The sequence below is a fragment of the Lissotriton helveticus genome, chromosome 4_1 (assembly GCF_964261635.1).
Source record: "Lissotriton helveticus chromosome 4_1, aLisHel1.1, whole genome shotgun sequence".
NCBI lineage: Eukaryota > Metazoa > Chordata > Amphibia > Caudata > Salamandridae > Lissotriton > Lissotriton helveticus.
The window spans coordinates 1,101,144,823-1,101,164,394 of NC_136063.1; the positions used below are offsets into that span (position 1 = coordinate 1,101,144,823).

Consider the following 19,572-nt stretch of genomic DNA (forward strand, 5'->3'; position numbering starts at 1 on the left):
CTTGATTCCTGACTTGCTGTCCCTCCGTGTGTGCAATTCACCATCTACTTACCCGGCTGACGAGACTCCCTGGTCCTCCCGCCTGTCTCCCGCCACCCAGCTGCTCTCTCACGATCTAGAGCGGGGCCGCCTAGCGGAGCGTGGCGAGGGGCTGCCTACAACTCCCGGCAGCCCTTGAGGTCTTCAGCGCCACTACCCAGCGCCAGGAGGCGCATAAAAACAACGCTAGTACCGGGGAGCGGGGCTTCCTTTGTTTGCTTGATTCCTGACTTGCTGTCCCTCCGTGTGTGCAATTCACCATCTACTTACCCGGCTGACGAGACTCCCTGGTCCTCCCGCCTGTCTCCCGCCGCCCAGCCGCTCTCTCACGATCTAGAGCGGGACCGCCTAGCGGAGCGTGGTGAGGGGCTGCCTACAACTCCCGGCAGCCCTTGAGGTCTTCAGCGCCACTACCCAGCGCCAGGAGGCGCATTAAAACAACACTAGCCCCGTCTCGCGGGACACCGGGCTAAGCCCGGGCCCGTTTTAGCCCGTTCTAGACTGTTCAAGGCTGGGCTGGGCCACTCCCCTTGGCTTTTGTGCCTGGAAAATCCACTCTTCGACCATCAGGTACACATATTCGTTTCTATCTGCCCTAGCTAGTAGTTTTTAATCAAAATCATTCGTGCTCTGTCCTAGGTCTATATACCATGACACGGGGAAGCAGAAGTAAGACGGCCTTGACCAACGCCCTGGTCACCGGCCCTATTGACCAATTTATTTCAATAACTAATGAAGTCATCAACCAGAGTATTTCCCTGCTTGAGCGAAGGGTGTCTCAAGACCTTGAAATCGCTAGAAGGTCATCATGGGTCCCCTAGCCTTAGTCCAATCTCCGCAACAATCGGCTTCAAATATACCATCGCTGTTACAGCCAAGTGTTGCAGTGGAGATTCATACCATCCCGAAATCAATTGATCTATCAGTCTCTAATTTCTCCTTAGATCCTGATTCTATAAGTAACCTTGAAAATACCCCAGACCTTCAGTTACTTCAAACTCAAGATCCAGGTCCCGGGAATCAGCACATGGGGGTGAAGGAGGGTGCTGATCCTAAGCAGGGTAGAGACAAGAAAAAAGATAATTCAAATAAACCCCAAGTTCCCACAACTAATAAAAAGAGGCCAAATGTCCAGTCATCGCAGGACTTCTCAAATGACTCGAATACCCAACCCATTAACTTATTAGGCCCATCTACTAATTTAACGACCACGGGTACTGTGGGGGAGATCTGTAGCCTATGTAGCACAAACACCCAGCTTTTGGCAAGTTTCAGGGAAATCTTAAAACATCATCTCCAAACCTTAGAACGCAGTATAATGATCATCGAAAAACAACTTGCAAAACTGGCCCTGAAACCATCTAACCACCATAGCGTGGGTCAATCGAACACAGGGTTGGGCAAAGAAATTTCTCTTAGCATAGGTGCCCAAGGGGACCAAAAAGAATGCGAGCCCAAGTCGTCTAAGGCGACAATACCTCAAACCAATCAAACAAAGCCTAAAGGGCCACAAACCCCCTCCATTTTAATCCCTGGAAGTGGGCCCACGACTAAGACACCGAGTACCATTCCTACTCAGCTAGCTCCATCCCAACCCATTTTGTTTCAGCCTAGTTTAGACAAGGGTCCCGCACAGTTACAAAACCAGAGACCTATTCCACCTTTAGTCCCTCGGCATCCTACATCAAATGTACTGGGCAAAGGGAAAAGGGGGACCAGGCCCAGACGCCCGATCAATCTTCCTAGAGAAGCGTCTCCGTATACTGTCATTCTCACGGGGGTCCCGGAGCTCCCGGCAACGACAAAGGAACCTTCTTGGTCTCTCCAAAATAAGGTCCTACAGTGGCTTAATGTAAATAGGCCAATACAACCTCCACATATTAGCAGAATCTCTACCGCACGTAGAGTTCCGTGGATAGGGACCGAATTTAAAAATATACAGGGAGACTGTATTATAGTCAATTGTGAAGACCCAGCCACTGTTGACTACATTTGTTCATGGTCAGCTTTAGCCAAGAAAGGGGAGATTGACGCTCATCGCCTCTCCTTCTTTTACCCCCCCAGACACATAGTAACCAGTATCCAATGGCTCCAAAGTGGGACCAGCCACTAGAGAGCCCCTGGAACTATGAGGGTCCCTGGCTTACCCAGAGAAATAGCAGTAGGGAGTGGGAACCTCGGCCCTGGTATCCTAGCAGGGAACAGGTCTCCTTGATGGGATGGCAAGGTATTCCCACCAGAAATAGGTACGACTGCCTGGAAATGGTCGATTGACCGTTAGCCATTCCTCACAGTAGCAACCAGTTCCAGAGGGCCCCTGGGTTTCTACCGACGCCAGAGAGAGCTTTGGCGGCTGATTTTGAAAATACTAAAATCTTGCCCGCATTATCCATCTGTGCCCAATCCCTTACATCCCCTACTCCTCCCCATGCCCTTATAGGACATGTTTCGGAGGAATCTGCAAGCCCACTAGACCTTCTGTCTTCACTGACCGAGGGTCTTAAATCAGCTTCCCCAATTGTCACTTGCAATAGCCCTTTGCCAACGACTATAACTGAAAATATCAGCACAGTTACCTCGTCCGGCCAAAAATGTAACTCCTCTACATCCAAAGAGACGACTCTATCTGTCTTATTTTGGAACATAGCTGGACTTCGTTCCAAGATTAACCTACAACCATGGGCAGATACAATTAACGAGAATCACATAGTATGCTTTCAGGAGACTTGGTTAACTGTCCCTGTTCATTTGGTGGGTTTTAAAACCTTTTTCATTCCGGCAAAGCAGGGTTTGTTCGGAAGACCCAAGGGTGGTCTAGCAGTTTATGTAACAAACAACCTTTCCTCTACTACAACAACTAGCCTAAAAGAAGAGGCCTGCTATCAAATTCTAAGAATCCACCTGAATAATAGTTTTATTTACCTTTTGGTAAATTTGTATAATAATCTCCAACCACTTGAGTGTGTGAAGATCCTAAACGAAATCACCACTTTTTTAATGTTACAGTTGAACAAGCCATCGTCTTTCCCTGTTTACGTTATTTGGGGAGGCGATTTTAATATTCCACTATGCTCTAATTACAGAAATGGGAACTGCGGATTATTAGACGAGACTGACAGCCCCCTGGCTCATTTTGCACACACCACAAATGGGAATTCCCTGAACGAGAGCCTTTTTACTTTAGAGATGGACTACGCAAACGAGTTGGTATACCCACAAGTTGACTTCTCTCAAACATTTCATGGTAGGGGTCTCTCAAGTACAATTGACTTTATTCTCTGCTCACAGAGCATGAGGGTCCAAATAGCAAAAATGTTCACAGGATCCGACATCAGCAGTGATCACTTCCCAAATAGCATTCAAATTCAACCAAAATCTGTTTCACTACACACAAGCGTCACAAGCTTGTTAACACAAGAATCGCTAAAAATGGATAAAGTGAACGGGTTTTCAGTAAAGTGGGCAAAAATAGATCCTGATGTAGTAACGGAGAAAGTTCTTAAAAAAGCCAGCCTCTGTGTAAATGAATGTTTAAATCCCAGCTCATCGCCTCAAACAATCTTGAAAAACTTTGGCAGGATTCTGGGAATAATAAAGGAGGAATTAACCCGTACGCACGTACGCAAACCATCGGCCAAGGGCTGGTTTAACTCTGGGTGTCGGAAAGCCCTCTCCAACCTTAAGGCAGCTCTCCGGATTACTCCGAGGAACATCCCCGAGATAACTAAACTAAGAAAGCTCTATAAGGCCGCAAGGGCAGAACGCAGTAAAGAAATTAAGGCGACCTTGTGGTCACAACTACATGACAGCTGCCGAACAAGGGATAGTGGCCTCTTTTGGCGAGTTGTAAAATCCCCATTCCTGTCAGACCCATCGACAGTCCAACATCTTGATGTCGCAGTGACAGCAGAAGAATGGGTTGCCCATTTCTCGAGAATCTTTGGCGGATGCCAAACAAAGCCCGTAGAGGGGGGTTCTATCGCAGCAACTTCAGTGGTCCCAAAGATCTCCCCAATAAACATCCGATTTGAGCATGGAGAGGTGGTCAGAGCCTTAAAAGCGTCAAAACCCGGCAAGGCCCCTGGCCCAGATGGGGTCCCGGTGGACATTTTTACCCATAACATCGAGCTCTGGTCCCCACTTCTTACCCAGGTATTGGCTGCGGTAACAACGACAGGTCTTATTGACTCATGGTCTACATCTATCCTCCTCCCCATTTTCAAAAAGGGCGATCGGAATGATCCGGTCTGTTACAGACCCATCTCCCTCCTGGACTCCGTGGGTAAGGTAGCGGGGCGACTGCTGCTGGAACGTCTACAGGAGTGGGCAGCAAGTAACAACGTCATGACCGACCTTCAATATGGGTTCCAGGCGGGCCTTGGGACAGTGGAGCAGGCCCTGAACCTTGCCCTTTTGATTGGGAAGTATGTGGGAGCCAAAAGGGGTCACTTATTCCTTGTATACGTCGACCTCAGCGCAGCCTTTGACTGTGTCCTGCACCCCAAGCTCTGGGCCTTGCTTGGGGAAATGGGGGTCGACCCCGCTCTCATTACATTCTTGCGCTAACTTTATTCAGATGCAACGGAAAGAGTCAGGTTTGGGATCAACGGAGAACTTTCCCCCCCTTTCCCAATTACCAAAGGGGTGAGGCAGGGTTGTGTACTGGCTCCCTTCCTGTTTAACTTATATACCAACGGTCTGGAGACAGCCATGTTAGAAGGGAGCCAGGACCTTCCACAAATTAAATATCGCCCCATACCAACGCTGCTATACGCGGACGACTCTGTCATCTTTGCCAGGACGCTGACTCAACTCCAAGTACAGCTCAACAAGTACTGCTCTCATATGGGATCCCTTGGCCTTAAGGTCAACATAAAAAAGACATTTGTAATGCACCTCGGCCCAAAAATTAAGAGTCCTAAATCTATCTTTGTTGAAAAAACCAAGCTTGAACGAACCCACGTTTATCCTTACCTGGGCATCTTGGTGGACGATTCGTTGAACTGGCGGCAGGCTGTGGCTAGTAAAAAGTTGCTCTTTCAGAGAGCAACGGCAGCCCTAGTCACCTTCTCAAGGAAACTGGGTAAACCGGCTCCTCCTGAACTTCTTACCATCTATTACGCAAAGTGTCACAGTGTGGCAACGTATGGGGCAGGGGTTTGGGGCTATGGACCGATAAACCCCCTTCAAACAGTTGAAAATGGGTTTGCTAAGTATTTGTTGGCCCTACCACAAAGCGCCCCAATCTATGCCTCGCTAGCCGAATTGGGTATGGACTACATCACGGACACCATCCGCTGCCAACCTATGCTCTTGTGGCACCGCATATGGACTAAAGAGGAGTGCCACCTAACCCGCTCATTAATCTTGGACTGTTTGGCCCTTGATAACTGGGAAAAAATACCCTGGCTTGTATATATAAGGAACTTTTGCCGGGACATGGCCCGTAGCAGTTTTTTCCAGGATCCTCCCAGTATGGGCGACATTTCGAGGAAAGAACTAAAAAAGCTGTGTTTGTGCCATTTAAGAGCTCTTCGATGCTCGATAGAACTGGTGAAACCCGCAAATTCTCAAATTGTTGCTGTCCATAAGTATCTGGGTATTCAACCGTACTTGACCTTCCATTTGAATAATTACAAAAAGTACCTTTTGACAAGGTTTCGTTTTAATTCCTTTTTCCGGCTTGTAACTTTCCCAAATTCCCAAGACTGGTCTCCGACAATTATTCCTTGTCCCTGCGATGATCTTTCCCCTCAATCAACATTACATATTGTTTTCTTTTGTAAATATTATACTTTTCCTAGGAAGGTCTGGATCCTGCCCCTACTGCGACTAATGGGCTTAAGATCCTGTCGCCCAGCATTTTTGTCCTTGCAATCTCTTGAGTCAAGTTTTATAGCGAAGTACACAGCCAACTTTTTAAAAGCTTGCATTAAATATCGACGTAATTATGAGTAATTCATATTTTAGCTAACGTTTTTCAAGTAAATGTGTTTTTCTTTTTCATGTATAACAGGATTGACCTGCTTCTAAACGTTTTTTACAAATGTATACATTTTAATGTCTTTGTACTTTTTATGGTTGCAATAATAAGTGGCAATCGAATAAAAGTTTATGAAACGAAACATGCATAGCAATTTTAGGGAGAAAGCAGATATACTCGGGTCCTGATTAGCAGGATCCTAGACAGATTAGTCAAAAACCAGCAAAACACCAGGCAAAAAGTGGGGGGTAACAATGCAGTCAGATTCTACCTTCCTACAGCATCTTCAACAGGTACCGGTGATCAGGGACTCAACTGGACATCTGCTGGAAGATCTGCAGGACATAGCTCAAACTTTTACAGACTTTTAGTGCTGGTCTCATGGCACCCACCACCGCCAGCACAGGCCACGGACCAGCTTAATTCCAAGGAAAATGAGGCAGTGGAGAGGAAAAAAACTAGACTTAAAGCAGCTTTAACAGTTAGAGTCTAGGTTCAGGTCGCAATTGGGTTCACCACCCGCATGGGATCCAGAGAGCCCAAAACAATCTGCCTAGGAAATGCTTGTGTGGTTCAACTCTGTTTAAACTCCTGTTTGTGGTTAAGATGTAGGTTCCAGACCTTGACAGTCCCAGTACACTGGCAGCGGAAACGCCTTTTGATATCAGTAAACATTTGGATGTTTTACAGGACCTGAACGACTTGAGGAGATGCTGAGAGCAACGTCTAACAGAAACATTCTGCCACTGGTGGAGAGAAGAAAGCACTGGCTACTTCGGTGGGCGTGATGGGGAGTATCCGGACCGCGGGCCAAGATGGCCGTATAGATCCGCAGCTCCGAGTCCGCGGAAGAGCGGGACCTTCCGCAGCTCCAGAAACAGAATTGCTGCAACATGAGAAGCCTTGACCTCCACGACATCTTCGGTCGCCGTCAAACCTTTTTGCTTGTTCCCTGATGACTGGGAACCGACTTGGGCGCCGAGCTGCGTAGGGAGGCCTGGTGTGATTGGTGGAGCCGGGGCCTCGATTTCCCTATCGGCCCACTGGAGCTGCAATCCCATTGGTGTGAGGAGGCGAGAGGCTTTCTGACTCCGCCTGGCCCGTATATGTCAAATTGGACAGACGCACAGCATGCCCGGGGGTGGCCACGGGGGCCTGGAGTGGTGAGTGCGATTCTCCTGGTAAGCAGAGCCCGGCCTGATACCCCTGAGACCCTGTTGTGACAGGGTCCACGGGTGGGTCTGGGGACCAGCCACCCGGTCGGATCGTGGTGGGGGCCTCCTTGTCCACCCATCAAACTGCTCAGCCCGTCTGCCTGCTGTTCGGTGCCCTGGTTCCTCCCTCACTGTGGTGGGGTGTCTGCGGATCCTTAATACAGTGCAGTTGGCCCACCGCAAAGCCACATTAGGCTCTGTTTAGCCACACATTGAACGCTGGGCCCCGGCACGGATTCTATTATGTATTTCTCCTTTCTTTGGGTGGCACCCCTACGCAGGTGGACTCCTCCCCTGTATATTGTACACCACGGGACTGAATAACCCAGCTACAACCCACTGTGCCGTGCTGCTCTCCGCCACCACTCCTTCTGCTATCTCAGGTCCCCCTTGAAGTTTTTTCTTCCTTCTCACACAGTCATGGGAAAGGTGGACCCTAAACAAAGAAAGCTACCTTTTGAGTAGGCAGCAAATAGCGCTGCTCCCCTGGCCCCACCATGGCATGCTAAATCTCCAGCTGGACAGCACTGACACCTCCCCCGACTCCAAACCTAGGGCCAGAAGAACTCTGTCGACAAAGATTGATGCCTATCGCCTCTCTGATGCGTGACGTCACTTGCACTCAGTGAAACCTGCTTACCCGTACTACTCTGCCCCGCACAACACCTGGACGCGCTTGGACTATTTGTTATTAACTCCTAATGTGACCACATGGTCGCGCTCCGTCTCCCACCATCCGCGTACACTATCGGACAATTAGCCACTGGCGCTGGGGCTGCAGATCCCTGGGACCAGGGACAGGATGGGGCAGTGACGATTTCCCGAGATGGCCCTGCGGGACGCCATTTTTGAAGCAGAGTAGCACACTGCTGTCGAAGTGTATTTTGAGTTGAATATGAACACTGTGGACTCTAAGGCCATGCTATGGGAGGCTTTCAAAGCCTACATTAGGGGGATAGGTATTTCCAAGAGCGCTGGTATTTTAAGGGACCTCCGCCGCACTTTGGCAAGGATTGAGACCCAGTTGGCAGCCCTTGACACGATCCTGGAAACTTCATGCTCCGTGCCCGACATTAGACATAGGGCAACACTGTTGTCCGAATTTCAGGAAGCATCTGATAGGGAGGATCCCTTTCTTGTGAAGTACACCATAGCCCGACGGTACGGGGAGGGGGAGCGCCCTGGGCGCACACACTAGCCAGGCTGATTCACCCCAACCGCGGGCCCTCATACATCACCGCTCTGTCCAGTTCTCAAGGTGTACTGATCGTACAAGTTACTTACCTTCGGTAATGATGTATCTAGTAGAGACGATTCTAGCTGCAGATACCTTAATTTAGAATTATCCCCAGGCGTAAAACTGGATCCAGAAAAATTTTCTTTTCCCAGCATCTCTGCGCACCGTGAGGGCGGTACCACGTGACTCCGCTCCGACGTCATCCGTGGGCGTGACGTCAGCGAGGTCACATAAACCCCACCCCGGCGCGCTGACAGCAGTTTTCTTCGGAGAACTTTTCTGCGCCACAACGTGCAGCCATAACAAACAAAACTGTGAGAATATGGGAGCAGTGTGCGAAACAACAGAGAAACAGAAAGGAAAGAAGCGAATGGAGGGGAACAGCCAATTTGAAAAAAGTGCCAGACACTGTGGCACCGAAAGTCATAGAAGGAAAGAGCAGCGACAGCCACTGCAAAAGAACCCTGCAACAAATACAACATTGTGCCTGGAGACAGGAAAGCATGTGAACAACTGTGCAGCAAACAAAGAAGCCTGCAACACCAGTCCATTAACAGGAAAGACAGTAGTGTAATAACAATTTACCCCGAGACAGCACCACCAGGGAGAGTCGGGTCCTCTGAAAGGAGCCAAGGCTGAGGCCCAGCCAAAGACCCCACCTCAGAGGACTGCACATGAATCAGAAACTTCAAACAAGGAAAAAGGAAGGGGAAATATGAGAAGGCCCCACACTGGAAGCACCAGAGTGTAGGGACACCGGAGCACCCATCAACCTACCAGTCACAAACCAGAAGGGAGGAATGGATGCAACCCCACCCGCCAGGGAGGAGTGAAAGAGGCACTTGCAGAGACCAAACACCCAGAGGCAGGCAGTACTTACAAACAAAAACTATATATAACAGGGAATTCATGCAATACAGACTCATTAAACTTGAACTTTAACTTTAAGGTAAAGAAGCAGGAATATTACAGACCAGCACTGGGTAAGTTATCTCCCCTCTCCATGGTTCCGGTCCTGAAAATTAGAAATCAGAATAGAATGTTTAAAATGTTAACACATTAGTCACTACACATACATGGAACGATGCTAGTAAAGAGTCAGTCTCTTTGCATAAATCATAATCAAAAACTTTAAAAATCTTATAGTCACAATCAATTTACACAAAAATAAAGTTAAACATCTAAAGAAATAATGGTAAAGATCCTTTATTGACTTTTTATTTTTGTTGCAAATCTACACACACTTCATCCACTACAGTTGCATCAGCAAATCTCTATGTCAGATACACAAATATAAAAAAAACATTATGTGAATTCAAAGGAAAATATTCCCTTTATGGCGATTCAGTTTATCTTGGCCATAGCGAGGCACATATCCTTAAGCAGGGGTGCTCTGGCACATGGGGAGCCACGTCTAAACTCCATTTTAAAGTGATTTAATCAGGAGTACCATGCTTTCTTCAAACTATATATGCGTTGTTGCTCCTATTCTTTGCTCAGGAATGCCAGTCCTCTTTTCTGTAAAGTAGCCTAATGGAGTGCTGCCTATAAACAAGGTAAGCGGAGTAAGTGAAATAATAGATGGAGCAGAGAGAATACAGATTAGGAGGAACAGTGTCAGCATAATGGAAACAATCTTACTCCAAGATCCTCGCTCTTCAATTCCCGAGATATGGGTGGATTTTATAGCGTGACATACAAAAGGAGGAAAATAGAAGCCTTGGGCAGCTACGGAGGTATGGCATAAAGGTATCTCAAAACTTCTTAGGCAAACTGTGTTTCACCTCTAAGTACAATACTAAGTACACAGTTCATGTAGAATGCTTGTCAAGTGGCCTACGTAGCCATCTTCCAAATCAGTAACATCTGTGGAGAATGCCAGTGATGCTGCCTTGGTTGCTGCTTAAGAGTGAGCAAGACATAAATACTTCTTAGAGTCTGCCAACTATTACCGAATAATCATTTAATCCTTTTATAGGGCACAGAATCCAGAGGCTTTCACCTACATAAAAAATGCCTTTACCGCAACCCAGTGCTTGCCCATGCCAATCATGAAGAACCATTCATTATACAAGCTAATGGTTCAGACGTGCTGGTAGAATCATTTTCAGAGGACCAAAGGGCAGACGGGCTACCGAGCCCAAACGTGGTTTCAGTCCTTTTACTTCTGATGTCCTTGGTCCGACATACTATGCATCCTGGTCAACTGGACCAATTACCCCTTCTGCACTTGACCCTCAGTGTCAGATATGGTCGAGCAGTCAAGGCTCCCAAGAAGGGAAGGGGGCAGGGCAGAGGTGTGTAGATATAGATGAATGAACACGACTCATCACTCAAAGCACAAACTATAAATCAATGTCAAGTTAAATACTTGCATTTATAATAAAAACATGTTGTTTATTTCTAATTCTAAACATGCAAAGGAATATGACATTCAGAGGCTACAACACAATCCCCTTGAGTTTGGAGCTCTAGTAGTTGTCAGGCAAATCCCTGTTCCACCCTCCTTCATGTACCATGTGTGAGGTCATTCACTGGTGGCCACATCCAGGGAATTCTCACTATTAGGCCAACTCAAGAATTTCCCTTTAACTCTTAAGGATTTTGTCAAAAGTATCTATGTTGCCACAGCACAGTTAGCAGCGAGTCCTATGGGGCCCAACTGTCCCAATTCACATCATACCCACTCTTGCAGCACATAATAGTTCTGTGGTGCAGCGGGTGCCCTCTGCGTGAGCACCAGCGAGTCCTGTGCTATTCTGAGAAGTCAGGCTGTCCGCGTCCACCGCAGCAGGACCCAGCGGCACAGGCTCTCTCTCCTAGACGGTGCCGCTAAAGTGCTCTCAGTGGTCAAAGCATCTCCCAGATCGTGAAGACACAGTAAATTGTCTTTATCCAGCAGGGTGTTGAATCCTTTCTTCAGCTCCCAAATGGAGCCCAACGAGGGTGCGACGTCATCCATGGCGTTCTCAGTGGTCAGTCAGAGGCAGTTCCCTCGCAGAGTGGGTCCAACCTGCCAAATGTAGCCTCAGTATTTCCTTTAGATGGCAGTCCTAATCCTTCAGCAACTTTGGTACCGGCAGCCTCTCCTGACATTACAGGGTTGCTGCAGTACTGGATAGTACAGGCGCAGGCTCCACTGGCACAAGCGCCCCGCCAAGACTGTTACGAGTTTCAACACTTCTCACAGTAGCAACTTAGTTGCTGGCCCTCTGCTATACGGGGTCCCCGCAGCGATACAGGTCCGTCCAGTCCTGCACGGCGCTTATCTCACAGCAGCCTCAACTGGCATATGGGGGTGGGGGTCACGGAGCTGTCACTGCACACGTGCAATTACTGAATCTGTGCACAGCTAAATCCTCACACAGGAAGCCCTTACTCTAGGGCTCCCCCACTGGACCTCGCTCCCTCCAACACTCCTTTTTCTCACAGGGCACACTGGTTTTGGCAAGCAGACAGGTGCTGGTGCTCTAGGCTCCTGGGCAGGTGGTTTTGGATTCCCTGGGTGATATCCTCTCACCCAGCAGGGAGACTAGGAGGCCTTTGGGCGCAGTCCTTGTCACAAACATAAGTGATTTAAAGTCTGAGTCTTTGAGGTTTTATGTTGGAGTTCTGCTTCTGTTGAACTGTACATTTCTCTTTTTCTTCTTAATTTCTGAAAGGATGTCTGTCACAGCAGGCAAGACTCTGAAGCTGACTGACCCACAAAACAATTCTTGGCAGTGACCAAAGCTCACACCTGGATGTAAGCCACAGTGATATGTGCATCAAACGTTTTCTCTCAGCCCATCTCTTTATTATTCCTCTCTCAGCCTCATCTCCTGTAATCTATCATTGAATCAAAGAGCAGCATTTTTGAAGTGTAAATGGAGTCTCCTTCTCATCTCCTCCAGTGCGTGTCTACCCCAGTTCATAGGATTACAGCAATACACAAATTTATCAGGGGACATTCCTCTCCTCTTCATGTCTTCATCAGGCAGCCTTGATACACTATCTCTTGTTCAACATCCTGATCCCATAGTCCCCTCTCAAGAACTCTGTGATCAGATCTCCACCTTCTTCCATACCAAAATTCTGGATATTTATACAGCTCTCCAGTCTCACAACCTCACTCACAACCTTACTCATGTTTCCCCTTCCTGCCCAGTTTACACCTCAGCTCCCAATGACATTTATTCAGATTTTCCCCTCCTCACGACTGAGACCCTGGATAAACTCCTAGAGTCGACTAAATCAGGATCTCCCCTTGATCCCTGTCCTCTCAAAATTCTAAAAAAATGCAGGAACACCTTACTTCCCCCTCTGTTGGAAGTTATGAATAGAGCCATCTCCAGTGGTGAGTTTCCAGCCTCTTGGAAGATTGCCATCGTTAAACCCCTCCTAAAAAAGGCCTCCTTGGACCCTGGGATTTTTAAGAACTTTCGTCCCATTTCCCTTCTTCCCGCTCCAGCTAAGATGCTGGAGGCTCATCTGAATTTTCACCTTAGCGCCTTTCTGGATAAGACCGGCCTGCTTGATCCATCTCAGCATGGTTTCCGAAAGGCGCATAGCACGGAGTCAGCCCTTACAGTGGTGGTCAACAACATCCGCGCTAAGGTTGATAGTGGTCAGACAACTCTTCTGATCCTACTCGACCTTACAGCAGCATTTGACACCCTGTCCCCTACCATTCTGGCCTCCCGCCTCTGTGAGACGGGAGTGAAGGGTCTGGCTCTGAGCCTCCTCACTTCCTTCCTTAACCATCGGGAACAAAGGGTCAAACTGGGTGACTTCCTTTCCAATGCCATGCCTTTGCAGTGTGGGGTCCCACAGGGCTCTGCTTTGAGTCCCACGCTCTTCAACGTTTATGTGGCCCCACTTGCTAGGCTTGTTAGAACTTTTGGACTGGAAGTGCTCTTGTACGCCGATGACACCCAGATCATGGTCTCCCTGTCCCAATCCGTTGAGACCACGGCCCTAAACTTTCGAAATTGTATGGAAGCAGTGGCAGGCTGGATGGCCTCGAACTTCCTTAAATTAAACGGGGAAAAAACGGAGATCCTGGTCTTTGGTGGAAATAGGGAGATCTGGTCAGATGACTGATAGCCCCAAACACTGGGAACCTGTCCCCAGCCCTCTTCCGTCGCCCGTAACTTGGGAGTCATATTTGACACCTCACTTGCTTTTGATAGGCAAGTAAACAGAACGGTCTCAACCTGCTGCGGGGTCTTAAGGGTATTAAGAAAACTTACCCATTACCTCTCTCCTGATGCCCGGAAACTGGTTGCAGTTGCCCTCTTATCTTCGCGACTGGACTACTGCAATGCCTTATATCTTGGCATGAGTAATAAACTTCTCCATCGTTTGCAGGTCGTCCAGAACGCGGCAGCGAGATTTGTCGTTAATGCCCCCAGACGCTCTTCAGGTACCAGGATTAGGAGAAATCTCCACTGGCTCCTGGTACATGCCAGGATAAAATTCAAAATTTTGACCATCATTCACAAGGCTCTTCATGGTGCGGGAGCTGAAGGCATCAGGACCCTAGTGTCGACCTATGTCCCCGGCAGAGCCCTGCGCTCCGCCGGTCAGAACTTGTTGACCGTCCCCCGAGTCGCTAAGGCGAGATGGGGAGGTAAGGCCTTCTCCTCTCTAGCCCCTAGACTCTGGAACGAGCTCCCTTTGGAACTCAGGGGCCAGGAATCTCTTCTGCTCTTCCGAAAGGGCCTTAAAACTCTACTCTTTACTGAAGCTTACCCCTAGGTCTCTAACCTTGTGTCTCTTTATCTGTACCTGGCTTTATTCCATAATTTGCGCCTTGATGCCTTCGGGCAAAGTAGCGCTTTTATAAGTCTCTACTCACTCACTCACTCACTTGGGCTTCCCAAAATGGAACACAGGATCATCTATGTAATATACCATTGCAGGCACACTTACTCATTGTACATTTACAGCACATTTACTGTCCAGCCCTGTTACTTCCATGCATTGTACCATTACAAGTACACATATATTTGCTCACACATTTAGTATGTGCACACTGTTTGGAACTGAAGCTTTTCTATACTGTACCAAGGTGTGCTATTTACAAACACCCACTCTGCCAGCACACACTCCCCATTTGTGCGCTGCACACACTCCCCCCCCTTTTTTTAATTGCACTTCACATAAATACACATACACCCAGTACGTTTCCATTGTGCATGCATCTTTCATGTAATATATTGCTTGCAGGCATACATACACTCAACACATGCCCTAATCCCAAATGTACTACGGTACTGCTCTAGTCCTGTACCTTTCTCAGGAGCACATACATCCAGCACAGTCACTACTCAAAAGCTGCTCAGTACTCTACAGCTAGCTGATTTATGCCAAGGGTGAGTTGAGCACAGAGCAGCTGAACTTTCAAAAAGGTGAGTGAGCTTATAGGCCTCACTTCAGTGACACTGGATAAAAAGGTACTGTTCACTACTGCTGATTACTACATAGTATGTTGCCACCACCGTGCTGGTGTTGCTTAACTGCTGGCGAGGGAGGTAGCCTTACACCACTATAAGTGAAGTGTTTTGGGCACCTCCTTCCAGTCCAACAAGACCGCAATCTGTGAGACAGGCCAATGACATGGTGCACACGCATGATCAGTGTTCAACTATGACAAAAAATAAATCTACTTTAGGGATCTAGACAGCAGCACATTTAGGCACTCAAAACAAGGAGTACACATCTCTTAACATGCAAGGATCTCATGTCCCAACACATGCATATGGGGTCATTCGGTCTCAACAAAATGTGAAAAATATTCAACTTCAAACGCCTTTACGTCAATAAAGCTGTCCGAAGGGGAGATTAACTACACAATAGCAGAAAAATTACTTTTGGCATTCAAAGACGCCTTTAAGGATTGGAGGGAGTATTTATGGGGCTTCAAGCACACTGCAACAGTACATTCTGATCACCGAAATCTTCAATTTATGAAGCCTGCTTAAAAACTTTCTCCTTCACAACTGGGCTGGAGGAAATTCTTTGCAGACTTTCAGTCCAGGAAACGATAATAGAAAAGATGATGCCCTAACTCACCAAGACTCCACAGCTCCAAGGCTAGAGAGAGCTTCCCATTTAATCATTGACCCTTAAAACGTGATTTGTATTATCAAGGCAAACAACATTTTATACTCGGACAGGACTAGTTCCAGTGTCCCAAATCGAAGGATTGGATTGACCTAAATCCTTGTAGGGTATTGAGAAATGGTTTACCATTTCATGGCTAAGGTTCATTTTAACACCCAAAGTAACTACAAGAAACAAACAGCTTTTCAATAGTGTCATGAAGTTGTTACAGTCCTACATTCAGGAATCGAAAAAAAAATGTAGAACTGCAGCAATAATTTTGTCGGCCTTAGCCCTGAAAAAATGTATGAGAGGGGGTAAACAAATCTGACAAATGTGCACGAGCCAAATCTGATTGTTATGGCAATAAAGGTCTTTTGCAACCCTTGGTGACTCAGATGACTCCTTGGAAGCACATCAGTGTAGACTTTATAACCGGGTATCCCAAAGATTAATGCTACATGGTCATCCTCGTTGTAACTAACAGTATGGACACTTCACCCCCTGCAAACAGCTAACAGATGACAGTCAATAAGCGCAAGTGCTGCTAACTAATATTGTCAGACTCCCAAAACTATTTTATCTGACGGAGGATTTCAATTTACTGCCTGCTTCTGGCAGGCCTGGTGTAAGGCTCTCAATATTTCTTCCAGTCTGTCTACTAACTATAATCCACAATCAGACGGACAGACTGAACATTTAAATCAAACAATAAAAAAGCATCTCCACTGTTATACAACATAGGAGTTGGAATTTTGGGTCAACATACTACTCTGATTGCAGAGCAAGATTATAATACATGAGCCATAGATCAGCTGGATTATCTTCATTTCATGCCACTTATTTATTTCATCCAAGGCTCTTGCCTATTTCCATACGAAGAGATGTGGATAAAATACCCAAAGTGCAAAAACAAGTCAAACATATTCAAATAATAGGCAAACAGATCTATGAACATTTGGAATCACCCAAAAAGGTGTGTAAGAAGTTTGCTGATCGACATCAAAAAAGGGCACTGCATTTTCCCCCCGATACAAGGAGTGGCTTTCCAATGAAAAAGTCAATTTTAAAAAGCCAAGACCATGTTTCACCCGAAATTCATTGGACTCTTTGAGGTTCTCCAACAAGTTAATTTCCTCCCACCCTAACGTTTGATCCTGCGTTTCACACGGCATTACTGAAATCTGCACCAAGGCCAGGTACAAGCATCCTTCGCCTAGCCTCGTAAATGGGCAATGTGAGTAACAGTTTGCCAGAGCAAGAGTTTCTCAGATATTGAATTCAAGGTCCCTCTCAAATCCAGCCCTGGTAGGTGCATGGGAGGGACGAATGCTATCAGGATCCACTAAGCAGAAGCGCCTTCTAGTTCTGGTCTCCAAGTGCTCCAAAGGACTAAGGATTAGAATTTTCTGGAGACCCAAGCACTAACTAGGGGTTTCAAGGACAGGCACTTGCTAGACACCAATCATTGGCCTAGGCACATTAAAATTATAGTGCACTATCTGTGCATCCACGCTCCCACTCAGAAATTTGTTGTTCAGGGACTAAGTGGCTCAGAATTTCTAGTATCTGCGCCATTTTTGGATGGTTCTCTATTATAAAAGGTGACCAACCCCTCCCGAATGCCGGTGCGCATTTAGCGATCAAGAACAGCTCCTGAACCATGAGTAAGGAATGACTTCAAGCAAAAAGTTGGTACGGGGAGACCAATGATGTCTCCCAGAAAAGAGCACACAGAAAATCTCTTTTGCTTTACAAAGACAAGACTACCCCTAATAACTTTAGGGGGTGAATGTGTGGCCAAAGCCAGGTCTGTAGAAATTTCTAGGAATATAAGCAAAGCTTACTTCATACACTTTGAGAGTCTTTGTTGTGAAAATCTCTATTATTTGGGGGCCTGAGTTTGATTTTTGGCATTTGTAGAGAAGTTACTATACACAGAGTGTGCAGACAAGACTTTGACACCAAGGTGTTTGTTTGTTACTAAGTATGCAAATGAAAAATCTTTTTGTTCAGTCAATGCTGACGTATAAAAGCACATATAAAAACGATAAGCAGAAAGTCATACATACAAATTTACGGTATAAAGTGCAAAAGGTAGCTATATACAGACAAAGACCTACTCTCGACATATCTCTGACAACAAAAACCTCAAAGGGTTCCACTATGGGAATAGGAATAAAACTGAGATATCATAAGCATTTTGGGACGGTCAATCCGCCTGGACCATGGCCATCAAATCTTCGTTCGGATAATTAATTTACCATAAAAGCAGTTTTAAAATACTCAACTTATAAATACTCAACTTAAAAACGTCACATGAATACCTTATAAAAAAAGTAATACATTACGCAAGATAATTTATATAATATTGTAGGAGAGTAGGGTCTGCTATCCTATGGTCACCCCAAATTTTGCTTCACTGGTTTTGGACTACTGAGGCTGTGGGCCTGCTAATCAGACCCCCAGCCTGCTGTTCTCCCTCTAAATTATTAATACATGTGCTATAGGTACATACCACAAATTGAAATGGACTCCTTGTCAGCCCCTGTACCAGGCACTATAGGTGCTCAGGGCATAGGTGCCACCAAGGCCTACCAGGGGCTGCAGCATATCTTTTGCCACCCCTGGCTGGTTCTTAAATTGACACAACTGGCTGATCACTCAGCTGGGGCAAGGTGGTGTAATCACCTCTTGCTTAGATATAGTATACCTATATCTAAACCTATATCTGGACACATATAAACCTGTGAGTCACTCCTATGGAAGGCCTTATCAATCCTGGAGGCAGAGTGCGTGGTTTAATGTGAGATAGAGCTCTAGCATGAGCTGAGCCTGTCTGCAGCCGTCGGGAACAAATCCCTAAGCTGTTTCAGGATAATGCCATACCATATACTATTAAGTGCATTATAATCCTCGCGGTTATATAGCAACTTTGGTTTGGCTTTATCAAAACATGTCGTGTAAGGTGTCATACGATTTGGAATACTATCCCCTCGCCAGTTCTGGCGACGGGGATAGCATTCCACCCCTCTAGAGGGGTAAGACATGTTACTTTACTGAAATGCGGTTAATTTCTAAAAGGGCCTCAGATCCACAAAATGGATGCTTCTGCCACAGACACAAGTCTGACCCCCTGAAGCTGACCGAAACTCAGCCAAAGGGGCCTGGACAAAGGGTTTTCTGTCGCAGGGAGGTGTCACACCCCCCCAGACAGGAGATAGTGATTGTAGCAGGGAGGTTTGAAAGAAACCAGACACTGCATGGGGAGCACAAGGCTGCCCCTTGCATAATCCGGTCAAACCGGTTCTGGGGCACACCAGCCCCAGTCCCAGCGCGGCCTGGATCAAAGGAAAGGGGTGTATCCACCCCCTTCCTGGGTCCCACCCATAGGAGGGGACCTAGCAGGTAATCCTGCCCCCCACATTCGAATAAGAGTGGGAGCAGTGCCAATGCACTTCAGATTATCCTGATGAAACATAAGAAACGAAACTCTGGACCCTTCGACATCCTACTCAACGTAGAAGACTGAAGAATCTCCCTTGTGGTCAAGGAGTGACCACCCTGTGCAAACAGGCACCATCCAGCATATCGACGTCTGCTTTGTTGCAGTTCCCGCCGGAACTCGAGCGACAGAGATCGACGAGATCAAGCTTGCCTGCCTTCTAACAGCCCGATCCACAGTCCCTGCAGAGCTGAGACCCGTGGAGGCGACCGGAAGCGTGGGGCACGCCATCTTGAAAAGACCACGAGACACTGACCGTGCAGCCCACGAGTGACCCTCGAAGCTGTACACCGGGGTTTGAGAAGCCCCAACCCTGAGCCACTCTTGCACCGAAGTTCAGCCCTCCACACTCGACGAGTGCTGCGTGGGGCCCTTCTGCTTCTTTTGGCTCAACGCGTTGGCCAGTCCCTTGCCAGCTGGCTTGTGGCCCCTGTGCCTACGAAAAACGAAATACAACTTGTGATTCTGGTTGCTCCAGATTTGCACCAGCTCCCCTGAAAAGGAGCCC

The 19,572-nt window shown here is 47.2% G+C and overlaps 1 protein-coding gene across 4 annotated transcripts in view; it reads right to left on the reverse strand.

The window, feature by feature from the left end:
• The window catches only part of HJURP (Holliday junction recognition protein), a 934,375-nt gene that overhangs the window by 692,194 nt on the left and 222,609 nt on the right, over window positions 1–19,572 (reverse strand). For all 4 annotated transcript variants that reach the window (XM_078687703.1, XM_078687705.1, XM_078687704.1 and 1 more), the window contains exon 4: window positions 9,448–9,488. In XM_078687703.1, the coding sequence (XP_078543829.1) occupies window positions 9,448–9,488 (41 nt within the window). The remainder of the gene's footprint in view (window positions 1–9,447; window positions 9,489–19,572) is intronic.